Source organism: Anopheles coluzzii, chromosome 3, assembly GCF_943734685.1.
Source record: "Anopheles coluzzii chromosome 3, AcolN3, whole genome shotgun sequence".
In the NCBI taxonomy this organism is placed as follows: Eukaryota; Metazoa; Arthropoda; class Insecta; order Diptera; family Culicidae; genus Anopheles; species Anopheles coluzzii.
The window spans coordinates 3,323,200-3,349,347 of record NC_064671.1 but is presented as its reverse complement, the minus strand read 5'-3'; the positions used below and the strand labels follow the sequence as shown (position 1 = coordinate 3,349,347).

The 26,148-nt window shown below is 49.8% G+C and overlaps 1 protein-coding gene across 6 annotated transcripts; it reads left to right on the top strand.

Annotated features, from left to right (window-relative positions):
- The first annotated feature begins 58 nt into the window (after positions 1–58).
- LOC120958247 (transmembrane protein KIAA1109 homolog) lies at positions 59–26,148 on the top strand. 6 transcript variants are annotated; one of them, XM_040380899.2, is made up of 21 exons: positions 59–191; positions 1,217–2,757; positions 2,940–5,249; positions 5,317–5,982; positions 6,273–6,420; positions 6,493–7,065; positions 8,260–8,361; positions 9,298–9,890; positions 10,789–12,706; positions 12,772–12,894; positions 14,055–14,277; positions 14,959–15,353; positions 15,432–16,503; positions 16,569–16,707; positions 16,776–17,147; positions 17,222–19,445; positions 20,858–24,038; positions 24,114–24,320; positions 24,398–24,528; positions 24,600–25,084; positions 25,157–26,148. In XM_040380899.2, the coding sequence occupies exons 2-21, from the start codon at positions 1,316–1,318 to the stop codon at positions 25,374–25,376; spliced, it is 16,524 nt and encodes a 5,507-aa protein (XP_040236833.2). In that variant the 5' UTR covers positions 59–191; positions 1,217–1,315; the 3' UTR covers positions 25,377–26,148. The 6 variants fall into 6 exon arrangements, with proteins under 6 accessions (XP_040236833.2, XP_040236836.2, XP_040236832.2 ...); XM_040380902.2 differs by lacking the exon at positions 14,055–14,277 and adding an exon at positions 13,361–13,379; XM_040380898.2 differs by having other exon boundaries at positions 6,273–7,065; positions 25,157–25,379; positions 25,766–26,148.

Below are 26,148 nucleotides of genomic sequence, written 5' to 3'. Positions count from 1 at the left end.
ACGCTGAAATAGCGTTACGCGAAAACTATAGCAGCTGTCAGCAGCCTTTGTTTATGTCAGGTTTTATCAAAATCCAAGATGGTGGCAGGGTGTGCTAGTTCGGACTGTGATGCTATTAGTTTTCGATAGAAATTGTGATTAAATTTAAGTTCATTATGTTGCTCAGCTGTACGCAAAAGGCAGCACCAAAGGTAGGCAATCGCGGAAAGCTGGAGTGCACGGTGGAATGTGTCGGGAAGTGGGCGAAAAATCAGTGGAAAAGTTACTACACCGACCCCTCCCAGTGCGGAAGTTCAGTGTCTCTGGTGCTGCCACCACCTTGAGGGCAAAGTGTGTCGATTATTGGTCACTTTTCTACCACAGCTGCAGCAAATGCGTAATATCTCGCGCATACCCCGCTGCTGATAAGCGTAATCAGCGTGATGGTGATTGGAAGAAACGGGCTGATTCATCGGTGATGATTTGTGGTAACACACACACACTGAGTGAATTTCATCGATCGAATCGCATTCTCGGTGTGGGTATCGATTTTTCACTTGACGGGTTTCTTCTTCGCCCGGTTGGCGTCGTAGCAGTGACGGCGTTCGGGAACGATTTCTGTAAACACCGGGAGTGGTGCGTACTGCGTCAGCGCGAATTTTTCTTCCCGTTTGTTGTGCTACGGCCATTCTCGACATACAGATCCGTCTTACACCACCACCTCCAAGACATAACAAACGGCGAGAGGGGGTAACTTTCTCCTCCTTTCGGTTGCCGGGAAATGCCTGCGTGCGCTTGCCTGCAGGAATTTCACCATCAGCTGATCGTGAATAGTTTCGTAGCAAGCGTGGTTTGTTTACATTTTTTTCCACGCTATGCGTCTGACGTTGTACGTAGTCTAGACGTGTTGTGTTGATCGATTTGTTGTGTTGCGCTTTTTGCTGTTTCGAGTGTTGCTTTTTTATTGCGCGAACGAGCGCGATGAATTAAAGAGTCGGTAATGAAATAGTTGTTGTGTTTCTTCACTCGCGATAGTGGGGAGGAATGTGTTGACAGCTTTGACCTATACCACCGCAATGAGCGTTAAGCTAGAGTTCAGCGTTTTTGTTGGTCAACTGAACAGTTTTATCGTCTGTTGGGACAAACATCATAATAAAGTTTATTGCTTCTGCTGGTATCGTTTAACATGTTTCTCTGCTCTTTCTAAATACTTTATTCTTTTTGTGGTTACTTACAGGATATTTTTTGTGCCGAGATTTTAATCAACTAATTTGTGCCCCGGGTTCGGGTGCTTAACGCAACGAAAAAGGAACCAACCAACCACCACTAAAGCAAAATGAGTTACGAAGTGACGGAAGAGCCGGCCTTCAACGGCGACGATCTGATGAGCATGGGTCAGTTCAACATGACCCAGCCGCTCGAGGACATGAAGCTGGACAAGAACATGGTCTGGCTGTTGGTGTCGCTGCTCTCCTCGATCGTGTGGATGGTCTACATTACGTTCTACAACTCGCGGCTGTTCGGCTGCATCATCACCAAGCTGGCCAATCGGCTTTACGTGCGTGGTGCATACTTCAAGATCGGTTCGCTGAACGTGAATCCGTTGGCCGGCAAAATCATGTTCCGTGACGTGGTGTACGTGTGTTTCGACTATACGGTGCGCGTGCAGGACGGATACTTTATATTCCGCTGGTGGCGTTCGTACGTTCCCAAAGATGTGTCGGAAGATTTGTCCCACTCCGATACGCGCCTGTCAGTGATGCTGAACGGGTTCGAGGTGCACATCTACAACCGTTCCGATCTGTACGCCCGGTTGGAGAAAACGTTCGGCCTGAAGCCGTCGGTGCTGGTGCCGACGGAAGACATGAATGCGGAGGAGATAGCCAAGTTCAAGGAACAGGTCATGAACGATGAAAATCAACGGCACATCAGCGAAGCATCGGCAAAGATTAAAAAGCCTCGGCCCGAGGCGATGACCGCGACCACGTGGCGTGATCTTATTCCGGTCATCAAGATCGACATCTGCTCTGGGCGTTTCGCGTTCGGCAATCGGCTCACACCGACGACCCTGTCGCTGTGTGTGGAAGAGGCACACTGTGTTTACAGCACGAAACCGGCAGTCTCCAAGCTGGACCACTTTATGCACTTCGTGAAGGCAAAGGTCGAGAACGCGAAGGTGCTGCTTGCACCGAGCCCCAAGTTTACCGGGATGGTGGATGAGCCACCGCGATACATGGGCGAGGGGTTCGTGGTCATGATGTCCAATTTGACGGAGCTGTACTTCTACATGGACGAGGCGGGCGTAGTGCCCGAAGAGCCGGTTACACTGACGCTCGCCAACGGAGACGTTGTGGAAGCGGCACCGCCCGTCTGGGGCATCGACATCAAATGCGGCAAGGGTACGGACTTCAGCTACGGTCCGTGGGCCGATCGGCAGCGTGACCACCTGTTCAAGTTCTTCTTCCCGCCCGACTATCAACCGATGCCGGTGACGAAACCGCCGAAACCGGGCGATCGTCGTGAAGTGCGATCGTTCGACATTAGCCTGTGCACGCTGAACGAAGCAACGATCGATGTGTTGTTTTCGAAGAACAAAGAAACGAACGCAGTGCACGTGAATATTGGTGCGGGCTCGTATCTGGAAGTGACGCTGCCGTGGATTATACTGCAGGACGGAATGGCGACCAAGGTGACTGGACAGCTGCTCCACGTAGAAGCAACCACTAGCTTGCAGTATCGCAGTCTGGCCGAGTGTGAAACGCTGCAATTTAATGTGAAGTAAGTATTATCGCGCTCGACGCGATTAGATTCAACCGAAGATAGTAGTGTACTTTTTGCAAGGGCTTCCACATGTTGATGAGGGTTTTGCTGCAGAGCAATTAAGTCCATTCAATCTCTTGTAGCGGGGTTTGCAAGATAACTTTCCTTTACTAAATTTACAATGTTGCGCTTCTTTCCAGAGTGCATTATCCCTTGAAATGGAACGATCATCAAGAGTGGACGATTAATTTAACGGGCAGCAAGGCGACAGCGTACATCGTGTTCTCCCACAAGGAGTTCTTCCAGGATTTGATCGAAGATTGGGCATCGAAGGCACGACCGGACATTCTCAGCTTCGTTCCGTACACTTGGAAGTTCGGAGTGATCCTGAAGGAGTTTGAAATACTAACGTTAAGCAATGAGTTCAATTGGATCGATTGCTCCAGCACCAATCAGGAAAATCACCACCTCGCATTCTGTGGCGATCTGTTCGATCTGAGCTTTTCCTTACCGTTTGACGATTTCTTGCCGGTCAAACTGCCGATTGTGTTTTGGATCCACGGCGAAGGGCTAGACCTGAGCATGTACATTCCGGAAATATCGAGCAGTCGCCCAATTCTGTTGGCGCTGGATGAAAATGCACGCATTCTGACGCGTGACGGTAGCGTCAAGAAGCGTTCCGAGCTGATCAACAAAAAGTGGCGGCGGGTTTGTCAACGAGCGGTCGGATGGATTGACTGCTGGACCGTGCCGATAGTGGCACTTTCGATCAAGTACATCTACCATCCGATGCCACCACTGGGACCGGATCCGCAGGCCGACATAACGACGCCGGAAAAGGAGGAAATATTGCTAAGCCCAATGCGCATACCAAAGATGCGTAAATCGCCCGCTATTGCCTGGACTACGGTCGGTGACGGTGGTGCGCCACGATTCGATCCCACCAGCTTACCCCCGGACCAAGTGTCGGTGGAGCTGGAAATTGGTTCATCGGTAATGCTCGCTTATGGTGCAATTCTGCGCAACTTCATCCACCTGAAGGAGAACATTTTCGGGGAAGATCAATCGTTTACGGATATGGAAAATTCGAACAGCAAGAATGCGTCCCGTAGCAGTCCGCTGGCCGGTGGGCATGGCAAATCGTCCGGGTTTTCAAAGGATGATCCATCGAAGTCACTGTCGGAAACGAGTCTCAACCCGGACGAAAAGCCAAAGCGCTTCGATCCGAGGCTCTACCGTCCGCTGGAGGTTATTGTGAGCGTTACGATCCACGACCTGCAAGCCCACGTTATGAAGAATTGCAACGAAAACGACCCACCCTGTCCGATTGTACTGATCGAACGGCTCGGGTTCGAAATGAAGAAGCGGTTTTACGAAACGGAGCTCCAGGTGCTAGTAAGCCCGTCGTTTTTGATATCGTCCGATAATGCGATTCGTCCGGCAAAGGACAAACATTTGCGCCAGGGCCATCTGCTGCTGTCCGCCGTGCAAGTTCGAGGCCATGCGATGTTCAGCAACGAAGGAAGGCAGCTGGAAGAGGAAACGCTCGAGTACGCTTGGTTGCTAGAGGTACAGCTTGGAAAACTTTCCGGCAAGATGACGCTTTCGCAGCTGGCCAACGTTGTGACGGGTCTGGAAACGCTTGCCTTTCTCACGATGGATTCGGAGAATGAGTTGAAATCTCCGAAAACTGTACGCTACTGCCATCACGGTGTTCCGTCTAGTACGTGCCCCCATACGAAAGAGGATGCCAAGTACCGATGTCCCTCCACGGAGGACATCAAGTATCGGATGACTCGAGTAGCCGTCGATGCGGTCGATCTGTATCTGATCGAAAACGGGACCGCCATGCACACGTGGATATCACCGATCCGATTGGCCACGTGCAACTTGCATGGGCAGCAGGTCAAATCCGGCATAACGGGCCTGGTGCCTACCATACTGCTGCGTCAGTTTGTCTCTACCGGTGGGCACTTCAGTCAGTACAGTAGTGGCAACTCGCACAGTAACACCAACACTACCGGAAGCAGCCGTTCGGCCAAGCTACATCATCAGAATTCCACGAAGCACGTGCCGGACGATGGTTACCGTAAGTCGTCGGATGAAACCGGCCCGATCTATCGACGAACTGCGATGGACGATGGCGGACCGATGATCACGTCCACCGGGTCCGGGTCTTCGGGCGGTGTGCTGAAGTCGGGAAGGCGAGATAATGCAGTGGATCCTCCGTATCCGCAGCATCGAAAGGATTCGAAAGAACACCGGGACGATCCGTATGGTTCAATGTCGAGCAGAAAGGGACGTGATCGGACGGACGATACATCCATACACTATCGCCGCGATAAGGAAGACCCATATGCATCGATACACTCAGCAAGAAACAGTGGACGGGATATTGATTCGAACGAACCTTGGCTGGAGGTGGGCTGTGTATCGCTGGGACCAATTATCATAGAAGCAGCCTCAGCTCTCCCCATTCCAGAGCATTGCTTGCATCTCGTACAACACAGGTGAGTTGAAACTAGGCTGCATTTCGTACGGGAATAGGTCTCTTACCAATATCGCTTCCCATTTCAGCTACTTAAAAGTGCACGATGAAAAGAACAAGAAGCTGTGGTTCCTCTGGTCGAGTAGTACGGATCCGGTGCGATGTGGCTGCGTCGGTGGTTGTGCCTTTTTCGGTACGAATCGCAACGGACCGCGATTCTTCAAACCAAGTGCCCAAGACATCCAGGAGTTTATCAACATCGCCCGCTACCACATCCACCCGAACACGCGGGAGTACGGGTTCGGACAGAGTTTGCTGCACGAGGGTCAACTCGTGTTCCACACACCACCGTATAGCTTGCAGCCGGTCTCGTTGCAGGAATGCTACGAGTACATTGGAAAGCCGAACCTTCACCGCTCAGGCCATCGGCATCCTCCGGCACATGGCGGAGGGGTACCTTCGGCCTGCTGCGGTACCGGTATAGGGTTGGACAGCAAGTCACCGCATCTGCCGCAAAAGCATGATACGATACTGTCGCAGAAAAACGCTTCGGCGGAAATCTCTCCCAACAACACACTTATCCGTGGTGGCAGTGGAGGTGCGTCCGGGCCCACGGGAGGCTCATCACTCCCGGGAACAGGCCCTGGCGAGCGTTCCGGCAAATCATCGCTGGAACGAGTGAAGGAAAAAGACACCGGCTCACCACACGGTTCGGACCGTGCCCGTGGACGACGATTTTCCTACACCAGTGGAAGGTAAGAATATGAAGTGAACCAAGTGTGGTGTTTTATTTTGGTGTCCGGTTCCTTGAATTTTGTCTAGAATGTGTTAAGCTTTGCGCATTGTGGAATTTTCTTTGTTTCTTCGTAAGAAAAGGAACCTATAGAACGGATGAACCGATAGTGGTACGTTCCAGGTGAAGTCTTACCGCAAGCTATTGAAAGACTTTGTATAAAACTACCTACATTCGCTTTGCAAAGCACGCCTTATTCTTCGCATTAGCAGCGTCAACGATGCATTAATTGTTTCCTGTCTTTAACCGTAGACAAAGCACCATACCACACGATGTGCCGTACTGCCGGCTGCTGGACTCTAGCCCCAAAACCACCGCCAACAGTTCGAAGGTATCCACCCCAACGCCTAGCCGCATGGATGGAACTGAGTCCCGTTTGCTCACCCCGAAAGGATTCAAGGTGCTGAAATCTGTAGTTACTAACACGTACGCATCCGACTCGCGACTGACAGTGACTGGCGACTATTTGCAGGGCGAAATGGAGGTAGACGATCATCATCCGCATTCACAGCAGACGTCCGCCCATTTGCATCACCATCATCAGCATCATCAGCACTACCAGGGACAACATCATGCACAGTATCATAATCAGCAGCAGCAGCAGCAGCAACATCACCACCATCAGATGATGTTGGAAATGTCTCACTCTGCTCCTTCTCCCGGTCATCCATTGGCCTCCGACTCGGAACAATCGCTGGGCGGTATGGGTCTTCCCATGGGTGCCGGCATACGCCCGATGCCTTCGGATGATGTCATAATGCGCGACGTGCAGCGGACGGTGTCGCTAACGTCCGAGAATCCGTCCGAAGCATTCTTTTCGGCGGACGAGGATCTGCACGCGTCCCGCAGCTCCAGCCTCAAGGCGGGCGGTGTCGATCACCATCCTCATCCGGTGGCGATACAGAAGAAGCGCTTCGCATCGGATCTCAGCATCGTGGGACCGAATGAGCTCGAGGGGCGGCTGTCGACGCATCGAAGCGACTACGAGATCCACACGCCCGAACACAGAAGTCTTCCGATGAGACCCCAGTCGACGGCGGAGCTGGTAAGTGTTGCGGTAGCTTGTACCTAGCTGGTAGATCCCCTTCTTTATTTCGTTGAGTTATTTTGTTGGTTGGGTCTTTCGCGCGCACCATCCAACCTCTGCCGATCGAGTTGAGTATCTGCAGGTTAGGATATTGTTTAAGAAAGAGTACCAAACTCTGCCACTCAAGCGTTGCAGCGCAAATTTAACAGGCCACGGCGCAGTTCCACATGCGTTCGTGTTAACAGTTTGAGTTCTAATTGAAGTTTGTTATGTTTTGTTATGGCTTCTATACATTTTCTTCGAAGAACATTCATCTAGCCTATATCGAAAAGCATTACGCTTATGTAGTAAAGCGCAAGCAGTATGTAGAATAGAATATTGAGTATCGTTTTGTTACCCCTAGCCTTCATCCCGTAGAAACTGTAGAATAATAGAATGAAATTTCACTATGATAAAAGCACACGGATCGCCCTGACTGTGTACAGTGGATCATGATCCTTTCAATGTGATCGCGATCGTGTTGCTTCTCTCACAGTGTAAGCTGGCAACCTAGAAGCAGCCAATTGTCATGTTCTTATCTTTCTCTTCTCATGTGCTCCTTCTACCGCCACTATTAATTGAATGACTCTGTATGAACCAAAAATCGTTATCCACGTGCGCAACATTCAATGTTCCGCACCTGCATAACAATTGTTGTGGATGTGTTTAACCAAACGATCTTCTACTGTGCGCCGTGGACGGAACGATGAAACATGATGAAATGCTGTTGTTCTTTTATCGCTGCGTATTCTGCAATTAAATTAATCATCCCGTACGATTTTGTCACCACCCATACGAAAACCAAAAACCTCACTTGGCCACCTCTCATGATCGGCGCACACATACGCACACGTACGCATAAACACAAATACCACCCATTCGCATCCTTCCTTCATACCTACATGTAATCGGGCAAAACGGCAAACCGGACACTCTTGGCTGTGGTTCCTCACTGCACCGAACCCCCCTCCACTCCTCACATTGGCGCGCGTGTATTGGCGTATGTTTTGGCCCCTTCCGTCCACAACGATGCAACCATGATCCATGATGTGCGTTTGTATGTGGTATGTGTGTATGTACGATGTGGGTTGGTTGGTGTGCCATGATATGTATGCGTGTGTGTGTGCGTGTCTGCCTGTGGCCACAATCAATCCTGCGCTCCTCCGAAAACAGAACGAAGAGGAACGGCGGCTCCACGGTCTAGCGACACCGATGCGTAAGTTTAGCAACATTTCGCCCCGGCCCGAGTTCCGTCATTTTAAGCCGGTTTATGATGTGAGTAAAATTTCAATCAGGATTTCTAGCGTGACACAGTTTTTGTATTTGATTGTTTTGTTGTTGTTTTTTTTTTAACTCTTCGTGAGAGGAAAGCACGGATGCGAGGCACGTAGATGGTATGCGATGAAAAAGGAAGTGTCAAAATTTAACTTAAAAGAAGAATTATATTCTATTGAATCATTCCTTTTTCGGAGCAGAGATGTGCACTGCTAAGCATCCACTTATTTGTATTCTAATCGATATTTTTTATTAAGCATCGTTGTTTTGCTTTTGACTCCATGAGTCATTATCTTTTTTATCTTTCCTACCTATCCCGTCGCCCTTTTTGCTCAGTTTTTTCTCTTTCCGCTTTAAGTAAGGGCTGTTGATTTGATTTTAAGTTGTTGCTAATTTCGAACCCCATTTTCCGTTCCAATTTATGTATTTTTCCTCTGTGCTTTAGTGCTACTTGTGCCAGTTCAATGGTATAGTTTTATTTATGTTTGTATGATTTTGGAATGAATTTTGTGTCGGTCTTGCTGTGGCCAAACCTGCCGTGTTGATTCGATGGTAAATATGCCGTAGTGCCAAAACCCTGTCGCTTAATATGTATGCATAGTTGGTTTTAATTGATTCATTTTATTCATTTGTTACATTTATATTTCATGTTATTTATACAATAGTTTTAAATTGCATTATTTTATTATACACTGACTGACCTTTTGCAACTAAACCACTTGTTCCGTGTGCCCTTTGTGTGCTGTTTGGCATCATAGTAATAGCACTAATTATGATTGCCTATTTGCTATAGTGAATGTGAAGGTAACTTTCGTCGCACTTTTCGTAGCAACAACCTTACGAATCTATTTTATTCATTTTTACAGAAGTATACGTTGGTTCATTGACGCCGTATTAGGCTAATTTCGTTTCCATATTTCGATCCAACTTCAACAGGTTGATCCACAAGACTCGTCGGAATCACATTCGCTCTCTTCAAGTTCGTTCATATCGGCGCTCTCGTCACAGGAGGACATCACGCTGGTGAACTTGCACATGCAAATCAATCGACCGATCGTCGACTCACCCTTACTGATGGCTAGCTACGTGACGCATCTGACACAGTTGCGCTGCTCCAACTGGTCCCACTGTTCCATGCCGATGGGTGCCGACTCATTCTCCATGCCACTGTTTCAGCAAAACGAGGACGGCGGGCTGGTGTACATCGGCGGCAAGCTTATACCGCACTTTGACACGTACACCAACTGCCGCGAGGTGAAGATCGTTTCCCGGTACGATGTTCCGTCGGCGGGAAGTGGCACCAGCGGCGGTCTCTCGGGTGCGGCCGGATTCTCAACCCTGCCCAAACCTCATCCATGGGACCCGAGCGTACTGGTGCGCAGCAGCTTCGACAAGCAGGAGAGCAAGGAAGGCGAAAACGAGTTCCTCAGCTCGCAAGGGGAGATAGCGACACGCAACTCAATCGTGGTTCGTTTCAAGGGACAGGTGGATGTTATGCTGACACCGCTTCTACTGGAAGGATTGCAAAGGTAAGCCGGTCAATGGTAATCTTTATTTCCTAAATTGTATCTGTTGGGCGTTTACGGCGCACCAATGGATGGAAGGAGAAGGTGGATGTGTGAAACGGTTCCAAACGAGGAAAACTTTCATCGAGCGAAGCGGCATCAGTACTATCGGATGTTTGAGCAGGATCGTGTGCAAGGTTGTTGTAGTATTGATTCACTTCTTGTGAATTCTTTTGCCGAATACTGGAGAGTGACATACGTCCTAACATTTGCGCATATTGAGGAAACGTCTTGTTCTGACGATACTTTGCCCTTAGAAAACGTATCCGCTTCAAGACATGCGATTTGGTGTCTGTTTCTTCGGACGATAATGCTGGCCCTGGACGTTCATCGTCGAAAGTGCGCTCTGGATGATCAGGATAACTGAAGGAATCGGTATTTTCTTGCATTGGAGGGTGGGTTGTTTGTCCTACGAGCTCACCTTCTCTTCCATATCTGCGATCGACAAGCTGCGATCGGGGAAAGGCATGGCTATTTTGATTGTTTTGTTTCACAGCTTCCGTTGCAATTTTGACCGGCAAAAGATCAGAATTGAAGTTGTGTAGCCGTTCCCACAAGGATTGAGAACTTTGTTCATCGGCGATGGTTTTCAGCTTTTCCACAAATTCTATGACTTCCTTTTCTGATGTTTCCTTCGGGAAATTCGCTTTCTTTGAATAGCTGCCCTGGTTGATAAAGATTGTAAATAAAATAATCAAATATTTGCAAAATTTCATCGTTACGATTACGAGAATGGCGTCTGTGTGGATTCAAACTGAGCATTGGATACTTTGATTTGAAACCAGCTCTCTATTACCCTGATGCTGTTTTTAAGCACTCTGATCTTACTGACGATTTCCTTTACCACTGATCTCTCTTCTAGAATGATCGAATCGCTAACTCCCACTCTGTCGACGTTACACCCGCTGACGGTGGTGAATGACATTCATGCGTCATGCGTGCGGAAAGTCGAAGCCGTCAACATATTGAAGCGCGATCAATCGCTAAGCTACTGGTCGCAGGTGCACTCGAACTCGAAACGATCAACTGCCGAGCGCAATCTCCAAGGCCCCGGCGGACCCGTCTTGACGGACGTGTACGAGGAAAGCATATCGACACAGGTGCAAGGGTTGATCGTATTGCCGAAGATCAATGTTACCCTCATTCAGAGCTCGGTGGTTGAGGAAGTGATCTCGTTCGCTGCACTAGACAACGTACAGGAGCTGAGCTGCGCGTCCCTGTTGGCCGTATGCTTCGAGGGAGTATCGACCCGGTTCCATCTGGGCAAAACAACGAAAGCATCTATGCACACAGTCTACACGCAGCCGACTGTCCGTTCAGGTGGACTGAAGAAAAGTGGTCTTATTCGAGGCACTCGGGCACTGTTGGCCCATCTTTCGTCGCAGACCCGTCCGGATAATGTGCCCGGTGAACCGATCCTGTTGGAAACCTCGGAAAAGCAGCTAGAGGAGCTGATCATTACACTCGACATTGGGAAGGCCCATGCGCAACTGCGCCGGCTGAAGAATGAATCGGCCAATCTCCCCGAATCGCAGATCGTTATTACGGCGATACCGGCCCATCGTAGCCGCGCGATGTTTGACTGCACACGAATGCCGGACGAGTCGTCAGCAGCCACCATGGAAGCCACTACGTCCGGAGGGCTGGGTTACATCATGTTTGAGGGCGGATTAGAAGGCGTTAGCGTTAAAATCGTGAAACGATCGCAGTTTGAAAAGTCCGAAAATGCGGAAGAATCGCTTAAACCCGAGCCTGAGTCCATGCCCACCGCGACCGTACACTCGGAAGCAAACCAAAGCAGCGTCACGCTGAACAATCCACTCAACTTGGTCACTTTGCTGAACGAAGCTGGCGGTAACATGGCAGCGGAGGCGCTGGCAAAGTTTGGAATGAAAAAGCCCGGCACACCAAAATCAGCCGGAGGCAGTGGCAAGGAACGTTCGTCGTTGTTTGACATCAAATCGAAAGATAAGGTTACAACCACCACAACCACCACCACTACTACCACTACCACAATCATCGGGGATGGTGGAAAATCGTTCAAAACGAACATTGTGCCCGACGAGCTAGATGCTGCAACGATGCGCGGATCTTTCGTTAATGATGCTTCGCAACCTGCAGCAGCTCATTCGGCCCAGATTCCCTCGACGACAGGCACTTCCATGCAAGGAGCACAGGGTACACCCAGCGTTGGAGCTTCTAATGCGGGCCAGCCATACGCAACCGCTAGCACGAACGACTCTGGGTCAAAAGCAGATGCATCGGCTACAAAAGGTGGTGCGAATAGTGGCTGTAACACTTCTGCCGGTACCGTTGCCCCATGCAGTAACGATAACGGCAAAACGTCTTCGTGTGTGATCGACTTCAAAACGGTATGGTTCAACTTCGCCGCACCGCCACGGGCGCCCATCACCCGGAAGATTGACTACACACGTTTGGATTGGAATTTGCTAAGTACGGCTTCCCCGGCTATCACGGCGTGGATGAATCCGTGCAATCGATTCGCCATTAAGGTGGTTGCACTCATGAAAGCGATGTACATTCGGCGGACCGCAGTAACCGTGGCGCTTATGGCCGATGCTTGGGAACGGCCATCGCTTCATCGGCCAGTGAAGAGCCGCTACGGTGGCAAATTTACGCCCCTCGCTAAAACGCTCCAGGAAGATCCAAGCTGTCAGCTGTGTACGGTTCTGCAGAAATTCGTGCTCGACGAAACGGCGGCCAAGATTGAGTGCATACTCAAGCAGCAGTATCTTCCACTGTTAAGCACGATGCGACAGGTTAGAATGCACTACCGTTAATACGAAAGAACGTTTGTAACTAAAAGATTAATGTCACTTTCCAGGCTGTCATCGTTTTGAGTCGGCAATGGAAAAACGTCCTCTACAATCCAATGCTGTTTGAGCATCAGTACAAGGGGAAACTAGCCAAGCCGGTCAACGTCACGTTTGCTCTTCCGCAGGACGAGGTATGTTAAAGTGTGCACTTCATTCTATGTTGGTCGCATCTTAGATCGTGCGATTATTGGTGTGATCACCGACGTTCTTCTTGTACAGTACGAAAGGATTCATTTGCAAAGATTCGTCAAATTGTCGATACGTGGACACTATTGTCAATCATACGTTTCTTAGACATCAAACAGAGTTCAAACTGGGGTTCGATATCACTTTTTTGTCCCTTGACACTACCACCTGAATTCCCCGACCACCTCCCGACCACCCCTCTCTGTTCAAGCAACAAGCACACCAACAGCATTCCACTATCATATTCATTGGGAGCATTCACGCAATCATGCATCCTGGTTCATCCTGCACTTGGCAGATAGTTTTCCAAGCAGTGTAACCAACATTAAATTGGTTCGCTTAATCAACAATTTTGTAAACCGTCTACAACCACTAGCACTACTTCATACACTAAATGCTTTCCTTTTGCAGCGTTACAAACCTATTTGGGGTAAGTGATAGAGAATTACGAGCAGTGGCATACATGATTTGTGCAACGCAAACAGAAACCAACACAGACATAATAACTCACACTACTATATACCAAAACAAAAACAGATACAGATTTGTGTTGTGTGGTAATAGAAGGTCTCTCTGTATAGATTTGTTTTCAACAACGTATAGGGAATCGCGTTTTACTTACCCCGTTGACCCTGTCCGGTGATTGTTTCATAGGGTTTAACTGTGCTTATGCGGATATCGTTTTATGTGTGCGCTTTTTGGGTACAGAAAGATGTACAGGTGATTTCGCTATGCAAAAATAGAAACGCTGTGGAAGCTTTATACATCGGCGGATTAGTTTTGTTGAAAAGGAAGTGTTTTCACAAAACCAGTGTGTATGTTTCGGATCTGTGGTGTGGTTTCGTATATACTTAATTGTAAAACGTGTTATTCGTATCACTAATCCATGTCATATCATCAAAGAAGGGCAGTTGGTTAATGTTGCTAATGAACGCCTATCGATCCCGAGACAATGAGTCCCTCCATAATGAACCTTCCTTCGGAGTTCCCTTTGTCCACCTTTCCTCCTTTCTTAATCTGATCTTCTTAAGTGAATCAAACACGTTTTCATACCCAATCGGAACGGTTGGACGTTTGTTTTTGAACACCACGTTTTTCATCGTAGGACGCCGAGGATACGGATGATATCGATACGGATAACTACCCCGTTGGGGTGCGCGAAAACCATCCGCTGCTCGGCGAGGAAAACGAACACACGATGCTGCTCGGCCAGTGCATCCAACCGCAGCACCAGCAGCGTCAGCAGTCAGCCGCCTCGGCGACGTCCACGGCGCCCACCCAACATACCGGTGGCGGTCAGCAGCAGCAGCAACATTCAACGCATCATGGTAAATCCAATCTCTTCCTAACAGTGTCCAGACGTATTCGCCCAATCCTCTATCCCTCTCTCTCTTTCCCTCTTGTGGGTTAACGCATCTACCCACAACCCTGGCATCCTTGTATCCCCGATTATGCTTTTCCTTCCCCGTGGGTACTTTGTAGGTACTCTTTGGCATCTTATCTAATCTCATCCTGCACAGAGAACTGGTTTTATTGTGGTGTACTTAATTTCCTTCCCTTTCCTTTCCCCCACTTAACGAGTGTTTGTGTTGCTTTCCAGTGCATGTGTGCTTTATTAGTTGATTTTTAGCTCTAGCCTCTTGTATTTGTGCGTGTGTGTGTGTGTTTGTATTAATGAAAACAACTTTGTACTCGTGCTCATTTGTTAACTAACCACTAATACGCGAAAAGAACAGATAAACACTAACTAAACACACAACAACACACATGAATGAAACTAGCAGTGTAGTCACTTTGGTATTTTACAAAAACAAAACCGTAGCTGAAATTTTGCTTCTCCTTTTCTCCTCCAATTTCTTATTTCGATTCCTTTAATGCTCTCCACCACACAAAAATGCAACCTAAAAAATATAACAATAATTTAAAAAAAAACACCGTACAACCGTACCAATCCGCAACCCGTACTCGCGCTACTACGCCATAATATTACTACCCGCGCTTGCGCGCAGTAATCAAAATGCCCGATGAACCGCCGATCCCGTCCGCGGCGGCAGTGCACATGGCCGCCGCCAAGCTGGGCGATTCCCTTAATACCTCTCCCAGTACCACTAACAACTCGCACAACAAGCTGCGGAAGAAATCGTCGGTAAAAAGTTTCATTCCACCGGCAGCGCCACCGTCGCGTGCTAGCATACAGATGTTCCCGATCATCTTCGACAAGCAGGACCCCGTCGGGGTGGAGTACGGCGCACTGCGCGAAGGCTCCGCCCCGTCCGTGTGCAGCTCGTCCGACTCGATGGACAAGCCATGGACGCCGCCAGCGAACCACAAGGAGGATCTGTACTCGTGGATGGCAAAGCAGCAGAGCGAAAGTACGAAACAGCGGGAGAAGGATAAATCGACTGTAAGTGTTAGGTGGTTGCCCGTTGATTTGTCGGACATTCACCGAAACTAAACGACCGCTTCTCTTCTTATCCTGCAGCAAAACAATCGACCAGCATCGCAGAACCGGCCGGCAATCCATTCGGTGAAGTACATGCAGGATAACAATCGGATTCTCGATGCACATCTTATCTTCGAGCCGATGCTGACCTGCCTCGGCGTGATGCCCCAGCAGATGATCAACAATGTGTCGAGCAAGGACGTTTCTTCGTTGGAAAGTTTGGGAACGAACCTTTCGCTCGTGTGCTCTTTCGATACGATTCGCATCGACATTGTTGTGAGTGAGGCAGGCGATAGCAAAAAGCCGCCGAAGCAGAAGGATCCCAAAAAGCGTGGAAACGGCAAGTTCACGATTATCATGCCGGGCGAGCAGCCGGCCTTCCTGTGCGAGCAGGTTGGCGTTGAGCTGGAAGTGCTGAAGATGACGGACGGGTTCCCGGACGACACCAAGCCGGCCATGCTGTACGTTTCCCGTGGTCAGCTGAAAAAGCACACCAGCACAGTGATCAACTTCAGCCTGAACGTGCGCTACATCTCGCAGCAAGTCAACATGCCGCTGTTGCGTTTGCTACATCAAATCACGAACATGTACCAAAACGTGAAAGACGCTCAGAATGAGTTGCGTGAGTCGCATCCAGAAAATGGGGGCAAACGAAGCGCACCGCTCAAGGACGAGTCCAGCCTTGCGTCGGAGATCAACGATCCGACGCTGATGGGATCGCTCAACGAGCCGCTCATGGCACATATCGAGACGTCCGGCATTTTCGACTACACCGATGAGCGGTACGACAAATTCAACGAAGATATCTCCACGATGCGCCACGAGCTGCGCCATTCGATCAGTCGTAGCAAAATGCCAACACTTGGCCCGTTGATTCCGCTGACACCGTCTCCGAACTCTCGCAATCGGCCGCATAGCTTTGCCCAGAAGCTGCGCAGCACGAGCAAAACGGTGAAGGGAAAGCTTGGCTACACGAATCTGAATGAAACGATCAACACACCGATCAAGATGAGTCCCACGACGGCCGGATATTCCTTTGCCGAGGCGCACTCGAAGCAGTCGCTTGAAGCCAAAAATTCCCTCACGGGTGGTCTTTCGAGCACGTTCGGAGGTAATGAGAGGTGATGCGCAGTGTTTAGTGGGCTCTAGTGTTTCTGATAATCTTTATTTCTACAGATTTCACCGCACCATTTGATCGATCAACTTTCACGGGACCGATACACAGCATCCTGGACACGCCGAAGTGCTGGAAAACGGTTTACCATTTACTGGATCTATACTCCGCTATGCCGGAAACGAAAACGATTGCTCATCGGTAAGTAAAACGCCTTTCTTGCGGTACAATTTCAGTCGAATGTCATGTATTATTCTTTCCCTCCGCAGTGTTTCTATTTCACCCGATGCGGTTGAGCAGATTAAGGCGCGAAAGTATAACTTGCTGCACGAAAGTAAAACCATGCGCGACGAGGAAGAGTTCATTGGTGGACATGGCGCTGGCGGGGCTGGAGCTGTGAAGGACGTTGGTGTAATAACGCAGGAGCGAACCCGGCTGGTTGTGTTCGGCGTAGCAAAGATACACCGCACCAGACTGCTGGCGTCGTTGAGCGGCTTAAAGCTGGAGGCGGAAATAACGGCTCTGCACAGCAGTACGACTTGGCGCAAAAAATCACGTCCAGCATCGCTCGAGTGTTCGCTGACGGGACAAGTCGGCAGAGCGATGATAGTGTTGCTGGAAGGAGCGCAACCAAATCAGCAGTAAGCTTTCGAATCTATTTTATCGATATTCATCGATTGTAACAAGATTTTTCTCATTTTTCCCATACTTTCAGGACTGTGGTGAAAGTGTCGATTGGCAAAAGTCAAACCCTCTACTCCAGCATAACACGTCGTGGAAAGGACAAAAACAATGGTTTGCTTTCGATTGGTATTGTAAACGTGGACATTCCACAGCATCCGGTCGCTCTGCACGGTATGATGACGAGAAGCTCGAAACAGATCTCGTCAACGCTCCAGGAGCTACGAGTGACACGTACATCCGCCCGTCTCACGCGTCAGAACGAGGAACCAGAATCGCCGCTGCATCACCATAACCATCAGCGCGATACACGCGACAAGGCAACGCCCTCGGCTACGACCAGCCAGCGCAAGCACAGTACCGCCACGATACGAACGATGACGGGCGCGACGGCAGCTGCCGGCAGCAATCCGAGCGGACTGCTGCAACCACTGGTTATGCAGTTTAACATCATACTGCAAAGCTTGTCGATCAGTGCGGCGCTGTTGCCGTCGCTACAGGCGCAGTACAAAATGGATCACGTCACATCGACGGGCGTAACGGGTGGCAAGGCGAAGTTTACCATCGATCTGCCGAACCATTCGCTCAGCTTTACGACCAAAATTCAAACGACGGAAACAAACCTTCCGTCGGAAGCGTGCATTGCACTGCCGCCGGTGCACGTTAGTGCCGAGTACGTGCCGGAAAGCACCACCGAGGAGCACCCAATCGATGGAGAAAAAATCGATGAAGAAAAAATCGAAGGAGAAAAAATCGTGTTGCGACAGGGTGGATATCTTGCTGCATCGGCTGAAATTGGCGTATTCGAGCGCTGTCTCACGACTGATCTGCTGAACCATCTGGTGTTTGTGCAGAAAGTGTTCATGAAGGAGGTCAATGAGGTGGTGCAGAAGGTGTACGGGGGCGAAAAGCCGGTACCGCTGTGGCTGGAGGATTCGGAAGACAATGGATCAACGATCAAGCGCATTCTGTTTTCGCTAAACATACGTGTGAAGCGCATTCAACTCACCGCAACGACACCGTGCTCGTCTGCGGTACGCTTTGAAACGGGTCAGCTGGAGTTGCATCTTTCGAATCGCGTTAAAAACATCGCAGATGCTTCCAACACAAAGCTGTTCGGTAGGGCGCAGATCGATCTCAACCTTTCCCTGGGCCAGATTATCAAAAACATCATCTTCGACGAGGCGGAACCAGAGTTCCAGCAGCATGCGTTTTTCAACACCACCATCGGGTTGAGGAATGCGTTCCAGAACGAGATGCTCAATGACGATAAAGAGCTGGTGCTGATCACACTGAAGAGACCGTTGATTTATGTACAGCCAATAGCCGTCGATAAGGCGATACTGGTATGGCTGAACTACAAAAACGCGTATGAGTATTGGACGGAAAAGCGAGCAAACCTTAACAAGGAGGTCCTCATGGCAACGCAGCAGGTGCTGGAGAAGGTGCCGTTCGGGCAGATCAGCCACCATTTGGCAACCACCGCGAACCTGTCCACCCTATTCCTGCAACTGACGGTTGAAGACATGGGAATCTGCTTGCCGCTGAACCAGCCTCCACAAATCTGGGGCAACCGTTCGGTACAGGATTTCGAGCAGAAGGGAGCGGTAGTGATAACGCTCGAGAACACCATCATTTCAGCCTGCAGTTCCGGTTCGCTCGTATCGAAGGGACGCTTTGCTGGTTTGTGCTTACGGTTTGCAGAAGATTTCGATTCGTCGCTCGATGAGTGGAAGCCCAACATGAACGATGCAAGCATTATGAATCTTTGCGTCGTGTCCGAAGGAACGTATGAGGTGTGCTCGCGAACAGTTGCCGCAAAACATCCAGACAATGCGAAATGGTTCCTGAACGTAAAGTGGCAGATGGAAGGCGTAGATATACATCTCGACGTTAACATTGGCAAGCAACTGTCGGCCCTTGGGCACACGCTAACGATGCTTACCGGCTCGGAGGATGACGAACCGATCTCGTCCGATACGCCGGACAGTGACGATATCGATGCTTCCGGCCATCCCGGTGGAAAGGATTCCAAGTCACGCAAATCGGTCGATTCGCTACCGTCCTTCCTGTTTGACACTACGCTGGATCCAAAGAAGCGATCACTGCTGATGGAGAACGAAATCAATGAGCAAACGAAGATTGTTAACGATTTCCGTACTCTTGGTGCGTCGGTGAAAACAATCGAGAATGAAGAACGCCGACTGCAGGAGCTGCAAGCCGTGTACTACAAATACTTCCGTCGAGATATGATTCAGGTGAGTAGGGAATATGTAATTTTGTATTTAACTGTACATCATTATTGTGGCATCTAAAGGTGATGTGGTGTTGTTTTATGAAGTGAATTTATAGTGAGGTTATGTTCAGCTTTAGAGGATATTTCTTATTTGTACGGGATACAAACGATCGAAGGACTCTTTGCGTTTTCGTCCTGTACCACAAGCTAATCAAAGAGTGCAAAGATTTTTAGCAAAATTCGCACAAATATTTTAAATAGCTTGTTGGTTGGTTGGTCCAGGAATCCTAGTACTTTCGGCAAAGAATCTAAATTTAAAACGTTTTCAATTAAATTAACAAACGAAAAGACGGTCAAGAGCAAACACATTCAGGTGAAATGCCGGCTGTAAAAATCGTGTTGAAATTACTTTGTCAAAATGTCGACAGTGGGCACCAGTGTCAGGTGAATCTTCGGCGTTCAATTTACGAAATTGACTCGGAAATTGAAGAAATTAAGCTTCCCTTACAAGCGATCGTAAAGCTGAAACGTATCCATCAACCACAAGATTTGCAATCATCCTCGATGCTTCCAATGCACCAACAGGCCCAGCTTAGTCTGCCCGTCATGTCGAAGGTTGCTCTAATGGGCGAGAGAGAAGCGTACGGCTACGACGGGAGAGGTTCAAGAAGGTTCGATGACGATGGGCGCAGATCGACCACGATCAGAGTTCGCAAATCAAGTGTCAAAGATGGCGGCGCCAAAAAAAGTCGGTCGCAAGAGGAATTAAAAGAAATAAAGGCTATGTTGTTGGAAGTGAAGGAAAAACTGATGGCCAAAGGCAGTGCATCCGGCTCATTGGTTGACGAAGAACCACCAGTTGTTGAAAAGGACAAATGGTTTACAAATTCGGTAGTGCGAAGGCTCAGCGAAGGTCTGAAGGAAATTAACGCCACAGAGAAAACCAACTGTCCATTCGTGCAGTACGTTCTGGCGAAGGAAGATGCTCCAGAGGGCAACATCGATACGAGCCTGCCACTATCTTCGATTATTGGCTCGTACTCGTTGGCGTATAAGCATGGCACTCCTACTGAGTCGGCAGGCAGAGCGGATCGTCGTTCAACTGCTGTCGCTCGCGAGCACATCAAGTCGTCCGAAAGTGAATATCCGAAAAGTACACGCGAAGATACCGATACTTCGACAATTCGGATGGGTATCTTGAGCAATGAAAGCGATGCGAAATACTCCTTGCAAACCTGTCCAGAACATCGGGCCTATTCTATAGAACCATGTCCAAACGATGGTTCTTGTACGACAAAAGAAGAAGAGGAATAGAATAAAAAAATAAAATTGTTGCATTTAATTTTAATTTCTTGTTGTACACTTCATTTCCAGGGACAGAGTCGCTAGACCTTTGTAATAGAAAACTCAAATGCTTATGTTTGTTTCTTGCAGAAATGGAAGCGCCCTGCCATGCGAAAGCCCATGTTGAAGGCTGCTAACCGTTCCCGCTCTTTCGTGGCTCCTTCGCCAACCAGAGAGGATCTGATCGATGCAGGCTGCATCGATGGACCGGGTGGGCATGCGGGTACAGGTGGTGGTTGTGGAACGAGCAGCGTAATGGATGCTTTCACCGGCAGCGAAGACATGAGCAGCCTGCAAGAATCACCCAACTCAGGCCCATCGCGAACCGCTTCGCTCAGGGTAAAGATTCCACCCAACTCCTCACGGGTAACGTTCAGCGAAACGATGCGTCAGTCTTCATTGCCGAGCGCCGACTCCGATGTGGCTGGCTATTCCGATTCTGGGCTTGATTGGCCGCGTTACGATTCAAGTTCGGTCACGTCGGACGTGCCCCACCTGCTCGAGATCGATGGAGAGCATGTTGAGCTGCGCAAGAAGAGCCCCAGCCATCCGCAGAAGCAGCAGGAACCTAACATAGATTTCGAGCTAGACATTAAGGTACTGGTCAATTCTGGCAAATGCGTTCTGCATACCAAAGATATCCACGACGAACGGCTCTCATCGACAATGGGAGGCGGCAATAGCAATAACGCAAGTACTAACGCTGCAATGGCGGGCAATAACAACAGCTCCATGGCCGGCAAACATCACAAGCGCGAGAGAAGCACCGGTGGAGCAACGGACTGGGGTAGCCCTGTGCCGCCGCGTCGCAATAAGGATAAATCGCGCCTGAAGTACAACACTACACCCTACACGGCTTTGGTGGATTTGACTATATTTCACATTCCTGGTCTGGACGTAAAGCTGCAGTATCAATCGAAGACGGTGGGAGGAGACGATGCTTCTCCGCGACTAAGCACCGCGGATCCGTTCGGTATCCCACGCAAGCTAGCGTCAAAGCGAGCCACCCTGTTTGCTTGGATGACGCTGCAAAGCATCCCCGAGGAGACCATCATTTCTCCACACATTCTAGAGTTTCTGGAGCAAACGTTGGAGCCGATACCTTCAAACAAGGGAGCGGGAGGATCGTCCGGAATGGGAGGAGGAAGCAGTGTCGGCGGTGCTAGCGCTGTTAATGGAGGTGGTGTGACCGCGGCCGGCGGAGGACCTTCAAATCCAGTGAATCTGCAAATGCTGGAACATAATTACGCCGCCGTGTACGCAAGCTTCCCCGTAGATGTGGTGGTTTACTTCCACATGCAACCGTCGACGTTCCGGTTTTCATGTCTTCCGGTATCGCGCGTTGAGTGTATGCTGCAACTACCCAGCTTGGACATCATCTTCAGTTCCAATCGACAGGACGACGATTCGGCCGGAGGTAACACTTCTTCTCAGATGGGTGAACCGACGACAATCCCTGGCGCGGACGGCAAGGTAGCGGGCGGGCTAAGTGTGACCGGGTGTCTGGCAGACTTTAACGTGTACATTTTCCACCCGTACGGTGGTAAGAAGAGCAACTTGAAAGAGGCGCACCAATTCTCGCCGCTTGCTGACAGTGAGCGGAAGGATTCGCTCAGCATTAACGTTGAGTTTGTGAAGTTCCACATAACGCGCTCAAAAAAGATAAACATCATCGAAACGAACTTGACGTCTCGCAAACACTCTGACCAGACGTCGAAAGCGACCATTCGCTTCTCCACAATTGTCGACATTGGGTCGGCGTCGTTCAAGTACGACATGCGTCGTTTGACGGAGATTCTTGCCTTCCCGAAGGCTTGGTATAGACGCAGCATTGTGCGACGCATGTTCCTGGGCGATCTGGGCATGCAGCAGCCTAGCATGTGCGATCTGGAGATACCAATCATACCAGAGGGAAGCACAGATGGCAGTGGTATCTCGAGGACGAGCGATCGGGACCCGTCGATGGATGTGGAAGGCAGACTGGGCAGTCGAGTAGGCGAGGCGCTGAATCGCGATCGTTTACGATTGAGCCTGGAAAATATCGGCATGGGGACGGCGGGTGGTGGTAGTGGGGCGAGCAGCGCATCTTCGACGGCCAGAATAAAGGATCAAAAGTCGTCCAGCCTTGACTCCACCTCGTCACCATCGGACGTGAATCAGGTAACGTCCTGGGAAACGTTGGTGCTGTTCGCGATCAACTTCACCAAGCTTAACGTGCAGATGAACATGGGCAACGTGATGGGCAATATCGTCTGGCTAACAAAGGCTTTCCGCAGCGATGGGCGGCTAAGCATTGGCAGCACGGGTCACAAAAACATGTACATCGGTGTCGGCCTCGGTGGATCGTCACTGGATGCGAAGGGCGGTATCGTCGGAGGTACGATCGATCTGAACCGAATCGACACGTACATTCACATCCGCGAGGATCCGGGCTCCGAGCCGGATCACAAGGTCGGCATCAAGCTGATGGCACTGGAGCTGAAGTTTGACTACATGGGCACGAGCGTGCTGATGACGCGCGTCAGCTCGCTGAATGCGCAGCTGCGAGACGAGTGGAAGTTCTCCAAGGATCACGATTTCGGCAACAAGCTCCCCACCAACTACCCGGCGATCATTCTCATCCATGGCGACCTGTCCTGGGACCAGCTGCAGATGATGATTTCCAAATCGACCACCGCCGACATCTTGAAGATGTTCTACAAGCTGGAGGAGTTCTTCTCGCAGCAGTTCAAATCGTCCAAGCGCGTGTTCTCCAGCCTGGAACCCCGGCTGGCCAATCCTTCGCTGAGGGCTAGTGTACGGCGCCGCGAGGAGAAAAAATCGCTCGGCGCAGAAGCGTCGATCCATGACGCGCGGCACCACCGACACTGGCAGCGACCGCTCAAACAGACGAAGGGTCTGTGGCTGTCGACGCTCGGCGTGCCGCTGTCCAACATCGGCACCGTGCTGGGTGGCACGATGGAGCTGCACGGACAGAACATCTCGCTGGCCTGCTTCCATGGCATAAACTTTAAGGCCAAATCGTGGGCCCTGTTCAGTCTGAAGGAACCGTGCATTGATTTCGCGACCGAAGCGCAACACGTCGAATCGACCGAGGAGGTGCACATTATCCAAACACTTACGTTCGGGCTGGGCATGAACACGCAACAGCCACCGCAGCATCACTCGAACGCGACCGTCGTGCGGATGTCGCGGAACGTCATCTTTCCGCCACAGTTTAAAACGCTGCACGAGTGGTTCCACTACGCGTTCGCAAACAGTGAAATCGATGGTAAGTTACGAGCCCGAAGATAACAGGCCGAGGAAAAGTTGTGTGTGACACTTTGTCTTGCAAACTTCTTTGCAGCGGTGGATCGTTTCCCGGTGATTGAACGCGACAAGGAACACAACACCAATTCGATCGAACGGGCCCGTGGATCTGGTTCAGGCTCTGCGCCGCACCAGAAGCTGCAGGATCCTAACCACAATCGCGAGGTGATCTTTGCTCTACCCAGTTTGCAGTTACACTTCAAGACGGAGCATCTGCAGGGCATCTCTACACCGGACACAGCGCGTAAGTTTGCCCTCGACTAGCCTCGTGTGAGATTTCCTATCATGTAATGGTATCCTATTTCTTATCTTCTGCCACAGAGGACAAACCAATGGTGGAGTGCAGCTTCATAACGGCGTTCGAAGATCACATCTTTGTCACCGTTGATGCGGATGCCTTTTTCTTCTTACATGATCTCATTACTTCTTACCTCAGCGAGAAAGAAAAAGTGGTATGTTATCGATCACACATCATTCAAGAAACACACTCACTGACCGTTCTTATTGTTCGGTTTTGTAATAGCTCGGCACCATTACCACCAACCGGTCGTCGTCACCTAATCCCGTCAATGTAACGCCACCACCACCTGGCAGCGGAACACAAGCCGGCCTGTCGGTGTTAAAGTCTGCTCACGCGCTAAAGTCCAGCACCTCCAATCTGATGTCTGCCGCGGCTCCCTCCATGTCGTCGCTCGGTACGCAGGACTCGACCTCCAGCCAATCGATCGCTAATGGTGGCAGTGCGGTAGAGTTGAACGATGCAGGCAGCTCCGGAATTGCTTCCGGTGGAACGGCTACAACGCTATCCGGCACTAAGAGCGTGCCACGCGCGACAGACGACACGAAGAAAGGACCTGGAAGTACCGTGTCCAGCCCTGCAACATCCATGGGTGGGGTTGGGGGTAAGCAGGTAAATATTGTGGTAGAAAAATCGGACCTTGAATCGTTCATGCGGACCGATTGGCGACACTTTAACTGCAAAACATGGCATCTGGAACCGACTGTACGGTGAGTAGACATACACACGGACCATCTACTGGAAGGCGGGTGGCTAATTTCGACTTATTTTCAACATTACAGACTCCTTTCATGGGCTGGCAAATCGATCGAACCGTACGGCATCGACTACATTCTGAACAAGCTTGGATTTAGCCACGCGCGCACCACGATTCCCAAGTGGCTTCAGCGTGGCTTCATGGATCCGCTCGATAAGGTGGAAGCGCTGCTGATGCTGCAGCTGCTTCTGATGGTAAAGGATAATGGCACATCGGACGACAAGGACTCTAGTAGAGATAAATGAAGTGTAAGTGTAAGTGCAAGGTGCTAGAGCAGGGAGCGCAAGGGCTTGGGAAAGACACAAACATTGCCCGTGCCGGTGATGCGTTTTGTGGAATGTGTGGTACAATCTAATGTCTAACTATTGTTGCTTTTTTATAGCTTCCTAGCTATACAAACCCGTTGCCGCGTGGCACGTATGTGCACCGGTGCAGGATTAGAACGCATTTAAACTTTCCACGTAGGGATTTGATATTTGACGTACTCTTTTTCATCCAACGAACCAAAACAGGTCCGTCGCTGTGTTGCGCGGAATCTTTACTCTTTGTTTATCGTGTTTATCTCAACGTCTGCTCAACTATAACTATCCTTCTGTGTTATGCCTTGTTTTTTTTTGGTTGCAACCATGTGCAGCCCGTAACCGTGATCTAGTCTAAATTGGTATGTTATCTTCAGAACATACGGTTTGCTGAAACCCACCCCAACTGCTGCTATTAATGGACATGATATTCAAAGTATGGTATGGCTCTATTGAACCGTGCTTTCGATACCATTTTCCCCTCTCGAAGGGACATTACAGTTCCTGCGACGTACCCATCGATATGGCTTCTCTAATATCCTGTTTAATGAGGATAGCGAATTACACTACTCGCGTATCTGGTGCATGTAGCCTCCTCCCCTCCACAAAACCAAGACATTACAATAACGAGACATAACGATCATCAATAATCGATTAATAATTAAACAAGAAATAAAAAATGTGATCTACATAATAATATCAAGCCGATAAATAAGAA

Bases quoted from the DNA above. Each gene is read 5' to 3' on its own strand.
- LOC120958247 (XM_040380898.2), top strand. From the start codon at position 1,316: ATGAGTTACGAAGTGACGGAAGAGCCGGCCTTCAACGGCGACGATCTG. The intron at 5,250-5,316 runs GTGAGTTGAAAC...TTCCCATTTCAG, and splicing joins TTGCATCTCGTACAACACAG to CTACTTAAAAGTGCACGATG. The intron at 9,891-10,788 runs GTAAGCCGGTCA...TCTCTCTTCTAG, and splicing joins CTACTGGAAGGATTGCAAAG to AATGATCGAATCGCTAACTC.